At 43.8% G+C, this 12863-nt stretch overlaps 1 protein-coding gene across 3 annotated transcripts in view; it reads right to left on the minus strand.

The window, feature by feature from the left end:
- The window catches only part of LOC124555071 (sodium- and chloride-dependent GABA transporter 1), a 401980-nt gene that overhangs the window by 49556 nt on the left and 339561 nt on the right, over nt 1-12863 (minus strand). For all 3 annotated transcript variants that reach the window (XM_047128856.1, XM_047128855.1, XM_047128857.1), the window contains exon 8: nt 12616-12740. In XM_047128856.1, coding sequence (XP_046984812.1) covers nt 12616-12740 — 125 coding nt within the window. The remainder of the gene's footprint in view (nt 1-12615; nt 12741-12863) is intronic.

A 12863-nucleotide genomic window follows, 5' to 3' on the forward strand; every position in this document is an offset into this window, starting at 1 on the left:
AAGATAGACCAAATAGTGAACGCTTGCGCACCGCCGACTGAGCTTACTCCACTCTACTACGTGAACGCCATGCCCAGCAGTCCGGCAGCTACACCAGTTTCCAACCACAACCAGGGCCCCAACGTGGACGCCCCCTAAACCTAAGTCTGTCAAGCTCGCTGCACTACCGGCTACTTCACGTCCACACAACAACAGCACATCTGACTCCGCGGAAGATTCTGTGCCGTCACCATCTGACCTCTCGCAGGAGCAGACGTCCGCCCATAAATACTGTTTCTTCCATGCAAAATTCGGGGAACAAGCACGCAATTGTAAACTGCCATGCTCCTACCCAAACTTCAACCGCAGGTCAGGTAGGCAGCGGCGCCACCTCCTGCGGCGTAAACAACAGGCGCCATCCCATGCTCCATTCTGTGTCCAACACTAATGCTTTGAATGGATGAGTCTATGTCCGCGACTTGAACTCTGGCACAAAGTTTCTCATCGACACGGGCGCAGATGTTTCCCTACTTCCATCTTGTCTTGCTACCGAAAAGATCCGACTACACAAAACTGTCCTACATGCTGTAAACTCATCTAGTTAGTCGTGCTTAGGTTCTACTTCATATGCAGTGTCCCTATCGCCTGAGTGCAACCTGAAGTGGCCCTTCCCGGTGGCTGACATCAACCATCCCATTTTGGGCATCGACTTTCTATGACACCACAAACTGTGGCCTGACCTCATTTACCACCCTACGCAGGAACACATCCCGTGTGCTTCGTCGAGTGTCAATAGTACTGTTAAACAGGTCCACCTGGCTAGGAAGTGTAATAACCCCTCCTCCGAGCTCTTGTCATGGACAAATAAGTGGCTCACAGAGCGTGTCGAGTATACACACTTGCGCTTGGAACAACTTGAGCTATGCCATTGCCTCAACGACTTAAGCAACGAGTTATCTTCGGCACAGCAGCAGCTTGCAGCAGACGACACCTCGGCAACACACAAGGTTAGTCAGTGCCACTACAGTGTTCTCGCACCCGAGTGCATTTGTGACCGTGTGCCACATAAACTGTACAGTGTCCGCACTCCCGCCAGCTCTAACTGTGTTAATTTGAGTACACATTCATCCCCCTCCTCGCTTGGGCAGCTAACTTCCCAGGCGCAGACTCATTTACAGATATTTTTCTATTATTACGAGTATACAAAGACAATGCAGAAGGCGACATATAAGCAGATTTACCAAAGTCTTTATTAGCAAGTTCTGCCATATGGTACGTACGATAGGCAATAATGTCTCTATCAACAAAACTTCCAAGTCCTGGTACATTAGGAACTCCCGTACCTCTACATACAATGGCTACAGTGAGCCAACCATTAACATGGTCGAAAGTATCATTAATGTCAATACTAAAATTAAGTCTACAACCACAGAAAACACAAGGTCCGTCGACAAGTGCAGTAGCAGCAACACTCTTAACTGGTATGCGGTTCTTCTTGTCTCCAGGTGTTATGGCGAACTCGATGTTCTCGATCGTTTTATAAACTGTCTGTTTAGAATGGCGACGAATTCTCCTGTAAGGCATCGTGGCGGCGTTCAATGCAATTGCCTGTGCAGCAGCAGCGCGAATGAGCCTCTGCTGTTCATTCGGGCCTGCTACCGCCACCAAGCTCGATAGCGGCACCTTCGGTTACTAATAAACAGTGTACCAACTTTGTTTCACGTAGCTCACTTGTTTGCCACTCCCAGCCACCCAACAGTTGACACTTAGGCAAACTTTCGCCATCCTCGCCACAACCCAGCCTAGCGGCTGCCACGCACACTATACCACAGACAGTCGCCTCGTGTACTGCATCGCGCATTTCTGTGGTTACAGACGGCATCGCCCACAAACTTCACTTGCAAGATGGACCGCCGACCGTGCTGTCTCAAGCCAGAACTCATTAAAGTGGCTCGCGAACAAATACATGATCTCTTAACAGCCGGCATCATCGAACCATCTGCCGTATGCTGGGCCTCACCTATCCACTTCGTCACAAAAAGTGATGGCACCTGGCATATGGGTGGCGACTATACTAAGTTGAACTCTCATACTATCATAGACAAGTACCCGGTTCCTAACATCGTGGATTTAAACCATGCTCTTGCAGGTGCCAAATATATCTTGGTAGTGGACTGTAGGTGGGCCTATCATCAATTCTGATGGCACCAGAGGATATTGAAAAGAGAGCTGTTACAACACCTTTCGGCCTTTACCAGTACCGGTTCATGCCCTTTGGCCTCCGAAACACTGCACAAACTTGGCAGAGATTCATAAACAAGGTGTTGTTTCATCTGGATTTTTGTTTCGTTTACTTGGACGACATTCTTATTTTCAGTCCTACTTTGCAAAAGAACAAGGAACATTTGCAGATGGTTAAAGACACTCTTACCACTGCTGGTGTTGAACTGAATAATAAGAAGCTCCAGTTGCACCAGACTTCGGTAAAATTCTTAGGCTACATCGTGTCAGCTAAGGGCCTCACTCCTCCCGAGGATAAAATCAAGCCTGTTTTGGATTTGCCACGCCCTCACTTGTTTAAGGAGCTCTGCAGGTTCATAGGAACAGTTAACTATTATAGGAAGCACTTGCCTGCTGCAGCCGAGGTTCAGGCTCCCCTAACAGAAGCCCTTGCTGGCAAAAATATGACCGGTATCCGCCTGGTCCCCTGGACCCCTTCCATGGAACAAGCTTTTGACAAACTGAAGCACCTACTTGCAAACACAGTGACTGTTGCCCACTCGCATCCGGATGCTACATTTTTTATTACTGCGGATGCCAGTGATACCACAGTAGGTGCTGTCCTCAGCCAAACCATTGCAGGTACTACCTCTCCTTTGCAGTTCTTTTCTAAGAAGCTCAATGGCGCTCAAAAAAAAAGTACTCAGCCTTTGATAGGGAGCTCTTGGCAGTTTACGAGGCTGTGAAACACTTTCGCGCCGAGGTTGAGGGTAGGGACTTCTACATTTTAACCAACCATAAACCTTTGGTTGCTGCTGTAAAGAACCCCCTGACTGTCCCTCCACCTAGACGCTTCCGTCATCTGGACTTTATATCGCAATTTATCTCTGACGTACAATACATCAGGGGTGCAGATAATGTGGTTGCAGATTTTTTGTCTCGTGTTGGTGCTCTCACAACTCTGATAGACCTCTCTAACTTGCCTCAGTTGCAGTCTGCCGATACGGACACTATGGACCTTATTTCCAATCACAGCTCGTCACTCAAACCTGTGCAATCCACCTTTCCCGGTGTCGCAGGCGAGGTTTGGTGTGACGAATCAACTGGTACGCTGCGTTCCTTCATACCCAAACCTCTACAGAGACAAGTATTCAACAAATTACACAACCTAGCTCATCCAGATGTGAGGGCCTCTACCATATTTATTTCAGAGTGCTTCGTCTGGCGTGACATGCGGCATGACTGCCAAGCCTGGGCCCGTGCCTGCATTCTGTGCTAACAAAATAAAGTTTCACGGCACACATCACCCCCACTAGGCAGCTTCACCACTCCTCCCAGTCACTTCCAGCACGTTCACATCGACTTGGTGGGCCCCCTGACACTCTACGAGGGTTACAGATACGTGCTATCTATTATAGACAGAACCTCTCGTTGGGTGGAAGCTGCCCCGCTACCCAATATTACATCTGAATCAGTGGCATGATCCTTCATAGACACTTGGGTTTCACACTTTGGTTGCCCTGTTTACTTGACAACCGACCAAGGCCGTCAATTTGAGTCTGCCTTGTTTTCTGAACTATGTAGGCTGTGCGGCATCAAGAAAATTCATTCAACAGTATACCACCCCCAAAGCAACAGCCTCGTGGAACGTTGGCATAGGATGCTTAAGGCAGCCCTACATTGCCATGGCCTCCTTTGGACGGAAGCCCTGCCATTCGTCTTACTTGGTTTGTGGACCACTTTCAAGGAAGACCTTAAAGGCTCAGTGGCCGAATTCATCTACGGCCAGTCCCTTACACTGCCAGGCAAACTTGTTGCTCCTACTCCAGTCGCCAAACCGTCCAAACTGCCGTCCTTGGTAGAACGGGTGAGGTTACACTGTAACAAGCTTCAACCCCCGCCCCCTTCCAGCCACATTCTGCTGCACACATATGTTCCCAAGGCGCTTGATACTTGCAAATTTGTGTTCCTTCGTGATGACACTGTAAAAGCCCCATTACAGCCCCCTTACACAGGCCCATACAGAGTTTCAAACGAACCAGTAACACAATGGACATTGTAATTAAGGGCTCAGTAACGACTGTCTCCCTCAACAGGGTTAAACCTGCTCACACCGAGTTTTCCCCTATCTCACCCACCGCTGAAGAGACCACACTCTCTGGCCACCCTCAGCCTTCTTTCTCTGCTCATGATTTGAGTAAACTCACACCTACACCGACCCCGTCAATGAGCCCACACTCATTCCGGGGTTTTCCGCCTCCCGGTTCCCATAGCAGAGGCCCCAGCTCCCAGGGCTCTGATATAACAGTTCCATCTTCATGCGACAGCACACCACGCCACTCTTCTAACCGGTGCAGCCCACAGGTTCCTGCCACGCCCACTCAGACCTCACCATCTGACACTCACCCCTCTACTCACAGCACACCGCCCTCACCGTGCTACGGTTTCCCCACCCCAAGAGCTCAGCATACCTCTCCGTTAGCAGGTGCCACTTATGAGTTCTCTACCCACGTTCATCCTAATGACATTTGTGGTTTATCTGTTGTCGTTAGTGGTGATATCGCATTAGTGCTGCTTGCGTGTGACGATACGTGTGACTCGTTAGGTAGTGTGTCACAATGTGTAGTGAAGTGTTTCAAAATCTCTTGAAGTGCTACGTGTGGCAACCTACATGCTTACATTATGCCAAGTGGAAAGGTGATCATTAGGTTCCCTGCCGACGACACCCCTCCACACCAGCACTCCCGCACTGGCCGACAACTATGACCACCGACGTCGCTTCAAGACTTCAGCATCAGCATTCCAGGATTTGCTCCATGCTCTCCTCCCACACTGCGTGTGCCGTTAGACATGGAGGAACTCACTGTAACGCACTTGAACACTTGAACTCTCAACAACCCCCTCCCCCCCCCGCCCACCTTCAGGCACGTACTCCATAGTGCTGGGGGGGGGGGGGGAGGGGGGGGCTGTGTGGCATCGATCCATTGACTGATAGGCCAGAACATCATCATGTATATTATGTCTTCGAGCTGATCTTTGTTTTTGTCTACTTCTGGGACCTGAGTTCCGGCCTAGCCTTTGACCTGTATGTTTGTCGTGTAATAAAAGTATTGATGATTAGAAGAGAGAACCGTGGTCATTACCTTACCACCTTGATATCTCCTTTAAGTCTATTGTTTGTAATAATGCTGGATGGCAAATAAAGAATCTGAAAGAGAGACAAGGTACTGGCAGTAGTAAAGCTGTGAGGACGGGGCATGAATCGTGCTTGGGTAGCTCAGTTGATTTTCCTACTTTTATAAAGCAGACAGTTTTCTAGAAAACTACATTATTTACTATAATATTTCGATTATAAAATTTTATTTCTGGCTTAATTATTGGCTTTTACAGAACATTTGAGAGAATTTTTGCACCCAAAAATCTGCTCATAAAATAGAAGCCAGGAAATAAGGTTGTTAAATAAAATTAAATTAATAGGGAAACAAAAGAATGTCATTTGTTAATTGATAATAACATTACCTAAAATTTCTGTTTCCAATATGAACATTTACAGTTTAATCGAGCTATCTTTTGTCAATTTGTAAAAAAAAAAGGTGTATAAAGTGAATCTATATATAAGTGTAATGTACAAATGAGGGTTGAAGAACCAATGTTGATCTACAAAAATTTGACACTCATAAACCTGTGTTGAAGTAAAATCCCTGTGAGTTGAAGTTATTTGCAAGCCTCCTATTATATATCAACACTATGGTAGTTTAAACTATAAATTGCCTGCAACTATTTCAGTGCAGTTATTGAAATGAATGACTGTTCAAAGTACTTAAATTAAATATCTGCAGTATCATGTACATTAATAACAAAAATTTGCTAGCATTGGTTGTTACCTATGATGAAATGAAGCAAAGAAAGATCTCATATGAGACTTACTGGTTAGTATCTTTACAGGCTGACTGAAAAACAAAAAATGCTGGCCAGATGCTCACTAACAAAATAGATATGGGATTTGAACTATTTATTTAATTTTAATGCACTAAAACATAGATTTTTGTTGTGACTCTACTTTCTTGCTATACAGGATTATTCACATGCTCACTCATCAAAAGTGCATCAAGTCTCATTTTATGAGAATCAGAGAGGTGATCTACGTGCAAATCATAGGAGTTTACATGTTCTAAAGAGCTTGTATACACAAAGCATTATCCACTCATGATCTATTGTATTCCAAACTTGTTTTGAGCTTATTTTATTCTACTCATATCTCACAATTTGGTATGTGTCTCACTTACACACATGCAGATTTCAGACCAGGTTTTTGCCTTTCTTTGATAATATACCAGGCATGTAAGAAAACTCCCATCCCAACTGTAGTTAAAAACATCAATATGAAATGCACATTCTGTAGCTGTGACAGTAATTGCAGAAATGATAGTAATAATATTTATCAGTGAAAGTATCTACTGCTGGTATCTAACATATTATACAGTCCTTTATCAAACAGTAGCTTTACAACATGTGTACTCTTTTCTCATATTAGTTGTGAAGAACAAGTCAAAATTATAAAGTAATACTAGCATTAGTGAATACATAGTGGTAACAGAAGTCATGGGATAGCAAAATGCACATATGCAGATGGCGGTAGTATCATGTATGCAAGGTATAGCCGGATGCTGTGGCCAAGCGGTTCTAGGTGCTTCAGTCTGGAACTGCACTGCTGCTACAGTTGCAGGTTCGAATCCTGCCTTGGGCATGGATGTGTGTGATGTCCTTACATTAGTTAGGTTTAAGTAGTTCTGAGTCTAGGGGACTGAGGACCTCAGATGTTAAGTCCCATAGTGCTTAGAGCCATTTGAACCATTTTGAACTCAAGATATACACAGTGCATGGGTGGAGCTGTCATTTTTACTCAGGTGATTCATGTAAAAAGGTGTCCAACATGATTATGGCTGCAGGACAGCAACTAACACTCTTTGAACACAGAATGGTAGTGGGAGCTAGATACCTGAGACATTTCATTTTGGAAATCATTAGGGAATTCAATATTTTGAGATACACAATGTCAAGAGTGTGCTGAGAATACCACATTTCAGGCATTATCTCTCACCATGGAAAACACAGTGGCTGATGGCCTTCATATAATGACTGAGAGCAGCGGCATTTATGTAGTGTTGTGAGTGCTAACAGACAAGCAACACAGTGTGAAATGACTACAGAAAACAATGTGGGATGTACCATGAATGTATTCATTAGGACAATGTGGCAAAATTTGGTGTTAAAGGGCTATGGCAGCAGACGGCCAACACGAGAGCCTTTGGTAACAGCACATCACCTGCAGTGAATCTCCTGGGCTTGTGACTATTTCCATCGGACTGTAGATAACTGGAAAACCATGGCCTGGTCAGCTGAGTCCCAATTTCAGCTGGTAAGAGCTGATGGTAGGGTTTGAGTCTGGCACAGCCCCGATGAAGCCATGGACCCAAGTTATCAACAGAGCACTGTGCAAGCTGGTGGTATGATCAGTAATGGTGTGGGCTGTGCTTACACGGAATGGACTGGGCTGTCTGGTCCAATTAAACTGATTGGTGACTGGAAATGGCTATTTTTGGCTACTTGGAGACCATTTGCAGCCATTCATGGACTCCATGTTCCCAAGAAATTCAGACATTTTTATGGATAACAATGTGCCACATCACCGAGCCACAACTGTACGCATTTGGTTAGAAGCCCATTCTGGACAATTCAAGTGAATGATTCGACCACCCAGACCACCCAATATGAATCCCATCAAATATTTATGGGACATAATTGAGAGGAGGGAGATGGTGGGTGGGTGCACGGCACTCTTGCATGTGGGCCGACCACAAAGGAATGACCCATGGGGTGCAGGATCAGAAGCAGGATTGGAACAGAGATGGAGAAGGACATTCTGTAGGTTGGTTTAGTGATGGAACACTACGTTGTGTAATGTGGGTAAGATTTTGTTTAGGATATTCCTCATCTCAGGCATGATGAGAGGTAGGCAAAGCCCTTGTGAAGGATGTGGTTGAGCTTTCAAGGCCAGGGTGACACTGAGTAATCAGAGGAGGGCTGGTTGGTTAAGAGGTTTTGTAATATTAGAAGAGGAGATGGCACAGAAGATCTGTTTATGAATGTGCTGAATGGGATACTGTCTTTCAGTAAAGGCTGTGGTAAAGTTATTGGTATATTTCAACAACTCCAATTTTCTGGTGCAGAGGCAGTATGTACAGGTGGTGAGGCTGTAAGGAAGTGACTTTTAAACACAGAACAGGTGTCGGCCATCAGTGTTGGGGTGCTGTTGGTAGTTGATGTGCTTGATAGAAACTTATGTATTTATGGAGCCATATGAGAGGTGGAGATTGACATCCAGGAAGGTGGCTCATTGAGCAGAGTAGGACCAGGTGAAGTGGATTTGGGAGTAGTTTTTGAGGTTATGGAAGAAAGAGCAAAGATCATCCATGCCACAAATCCATATCATGAAATGTTGTCATTGAATATGAGTCACACAAGGGGTTTTATGTGTTGATTGGATAAGAAGGATTCCTCCTGATGGTTCATAAATAAGTTGGCAAAGGATGGTGTCATATGAGTGCTCACGACAGTACCATGGGCCCGTTTATACATTTGGCATTCAAAAGTGAAATAATTTTGGGTCAGGGTTTGGTTGGCTCTGAGAATCAGGAAAGAGGTGGTGGGTTTTGTATCAGGAACACACTGGGAAAGGGGGGTGTTGGTGCACTAGGGTGTCACATCCACAGTGACCAATAAATACCCTGGCAGAAATGAGACACGAACTTTGGAAAGGTGGTGAACAGTGTCTGAATGTATGATAGGAGTCTATGGGCAGTAGTTTGGAGGTATTGGTCAACAAAGGCAGAAGTTCGTTCTGTGCGAGCATTATACCCAGTTACAATGGGACACCCAATAGAAAGACCTGTGGGGTTGGGCTTGTGGAGTCTGGGGAGTAGGTAAACTACAGAAGTGCAGGTTTTATTGGTGTGTGGTGTGAAGAGGAATATGGAATCATGTGTCAGGTTTTGGTATGGACCTAAGGCCTTCAGGGGCTGCTGGAGGTCATATTTGACTTCTGGGATGGGCTCATGGTTGCAAGGTTTGTACGCAGAGCTGTCAGCAAGTTATGAGAGACCCTCAATGGCATAGTCAGTATGATTCATGGCCACTGTGGTGGAGCCTTTGTCTGTGGAAAGGACATTAAGATCTGGATTGGTTTCAGCTGTGTAATCCACAGAAATGACATTGGATGCACTGGGAAGTATCTAGGAAAGGAAGATGAGGATAAGTTAGAAGTGAGAAATTCCTGAAAGACTACTGTTTTAAACAAACTTCTCTGTGGGGTTTTGATTGGCTGTTGTCAGTGAGGTGTGAGGTGAAAAAATGTTTTCATTGCAGAGAATGAGTAAAGGAAAGATAGTCCTTTAAAAGTCTAGCATGGTAGAAACTGGATTTTTCACTAAAGGTGAGACCATTAGAGCGTACTGACACTTCTACAGGAGTCAGAGTTTTGGCAGCATGGTTCATAACAGTGTTATGGGGTGGGTGCTCAGGAGCAGCGTGTTTCATGGAGGATGGAGGAGGTTTTTGGGAATGTGGAAGGTGGAATAAGTCAGTGAGGCATGGTGGGCCTCAAAACCCTCACCATAACCAAGCAAGGGGCACAAAAAATATATAATTACTTCACATCATCTGTTTCACAAAAGTTTACAAAATTTAATTTGAAAACTGAGACTCCACTGATTTCACAATTTCTTTGATGTTTGGCTCAGTTTTTTTTTTTTTTAGACAAGTGCAAAATTACTCTAAGTTGTCATTTGTCAAGTGGGTGCTAGTTTTTTATTTGTTAATTTTCATTACGTGTAAAATTCATTTGCATATACACGGAGGTGACAAAAGTCATGGAATACTCCTTTATATCATGTTGGACCTTCTTTTGCCTGGCATAGTGCAGCAGCTTGACACAGCAAGAAGTTAACAAGTCATTGGAAGTCCCTTCCAGAAATACTAAGCCATGCTGTCTCTACATCTGTCCATAACTGCAAAAGGGTTGCCACTGCAGGATGTTGTGCACAAACTGACCTCTCAGTCATGTGCCATAATCATTTTATGATATTCATGTTAGGTGATCTGTGTGGACAAATCATTTGCTTGAATTGTCCAGAATGTTCTTCAAACCAATTGCAAATGACTGTTGCCCGGTGACAGGACATCATTATTTGGGAACATGAAGTCCATGAATGGCTGCAAATGGCCTCCAAGTAGCCAAACATAATGATTTGCCAGTCAATGATTGGTTCAGTTGGAACAGATGTCTCAATCCATTTCATGTAAACACAGGCCACATCATGATGGAGCCATCACCACATTGCATAGTGCCTTGTTGTCAACTTGGGTCCAGAGCTTTGTGGGGTCTATGCCACACTGGAATCCTCCCATCAGCTCTTACCAACTTACCAACTTAAATCGGGACCCATGTGGCCAGACAATTGTTTTTGAGTCATTTGAGGTCAAACTGATACTATCATGAGCCCAGGAGAGGTGCTGCAGGTGATGTCGTGCTGCTAGCGAAGGCACTCGTGTTAGTTGACTGCTGCCATGGCCAATTAATGACAAATTTTGCCACTCTGTCCTAACAGATATGTTTATGATACATCCCACATTGGTTTCTGTGGTTGTTTTCTATATTGTTGCTTGCCTCTTAGCTCTGACAACTCTACACAAATGTCACTGCTCTCAGTCATTAAGTGAAGGTCGTCAGCCACTGCATTGCCTATGGTGGGAGGTAATACTTGAAATATAGCATTCTTGGCGCATTCTTGATACTGTGGATCTCAGAATATAGAATTTCCTAATGATTTACAAAATGGAATGTTCCATGTGTCTAGCTCCAACTATCATTCCACATTCAAAGGCTGTTAATCACTGTTGTGCAGCCATGATCTCACTGGAACCTTCTCACTTCAATCACCTGGGTACAAACGATAGTTCCACCAATGAACTGACCTTTTATTCCTTGTGTACACAACACTACCACCATCTGTATATTTGGGTATCACTATCCCATGTCTTTTGTCAACTCAGTGTATAAATTGACCCAAAGAGACTAACACATCTTAATGCATTATCTTCCAGTAACTTATAAGTGTTTCTATCAACACAGTGATAGCAGTTCAACTGATTTGCTCCAAGGAATGCAATTCACAGTGTCTCATTGTTTTGAATGTTGATGAATTCCAGCTGTACTGCTTCTGATTCATTTTCAGGCAAAATGGCTAAAGGGTTGAGGGAAGGAATGAGAGATTATTAAAGTGAAAATAAATTTACAAGAAGAAATGGTGAGGGGAGGAGGGCACCATCAGATCAATGATAGGCTGCCTTTGGGACCTGGTTGGTACATGTCTGCTGTAACTGCTGGTACAGCTTCCTCAGATGGTGCTCAGGACGATGTTCCAACTGTTGAAGGGCACATGTTTCTATTGCAGTCATGACATTCAGAAAGTTGTGGTCACAGAGTACAAGGATTTTGTGAAAGGAGTGAAGGCTGTCGGGTATGTTTTGAGTTAGGATTGTATGCTTATGAAGGCCCAGGTTGGTGAGGATGAGGGACTGATGGAACTGGAAAAGGTGGAGGTTCTTTCGGTAGGATGGGCGACACTCGAAGATGCCAATTTTAATAGTATGCCCATTATGTGGGATTCTATGTGCCAGAAAAGATTTCAGAAAGAGGATGTGATATTGGAGTTCTGCCAGTGCAAAGGACAGTTTTTGAAAGTGATGGAGGTAGAATGAGCAGACATTCATAGTTGTATGGTAAGGAGACAAAAAAGGGGGACTAAAAGAAGTTAAAAAAGGTTGAAAATAAGAAGGTGGAAACTAATGGTAGAAGTGATACAACATAAATATGTGGTAGGTGCTGTATAGAGAGATATGTAGCCAAAATTGCCTTTATTTGATGAAATATTGAAAAACATTTAAGTATTATGCATGTATTGAGTTAAAGAAATTATAGCAGTAAATGCCTTGTGATTTTAGGTACCACTTAAAAGTATGCAGAGTAATGATCATTAACAGAGCACAATGGAATTAGGAAATATATGAAACAAATCAAAGGCATCTGTCTGGGAGTGTTTCAGGTTTTATGATTACATGCAAAATTGTCTGAAAATTTGGATTTGGAGGATGTTGTTGTTGGGTTATGGCCACAGAATAATGCAAGCTACTGTATGATGAACAGACATAGATTCACAGCAGATATATAGGTAATAAGCATGCAAAAGAACAGAGATAATGAAATAAGATACCGTAAGTTGGGAGGAAGCAATGAACAGTGCTATAACCACATTAGAGAATTTTTTCCATTAGACTGAATTAGTTTTTATTGTTTACCTGAAGCTGCTACTTCTGCAACTGGCTTCTGTTGTTCATGGGCCATGAATCCAACTACCGAGAAGATGACAAAACCAGCAAAGACACTAGTACTTGAATTCACAGAACAGACAATAAGTGCATCCCTGAAAAAATAAGGATTTTGAAGAAAATAAAGTAATCAGTGCTCTGAACACAATGATGCATTTTCCAAAAATATTCCACTGTCACCGTTTTTTTTATTAAAATTTCATAAGTATTATAAATTT

This window comes from Schistocerca americana, chromosome X, assembly GCF_021461395.2.
Source record: "Schistocerca americana isolate TAMUIC-IGC-003095 chromosome X, iqSchAmer2.1, whole genome shotgun sequence".
Lineage (NCBI taxonomy): Eukaryota > Metazoa > Arthropoda > Insecta > Orthoptera > Acrididae > Schistocerca > Schistocerca americana.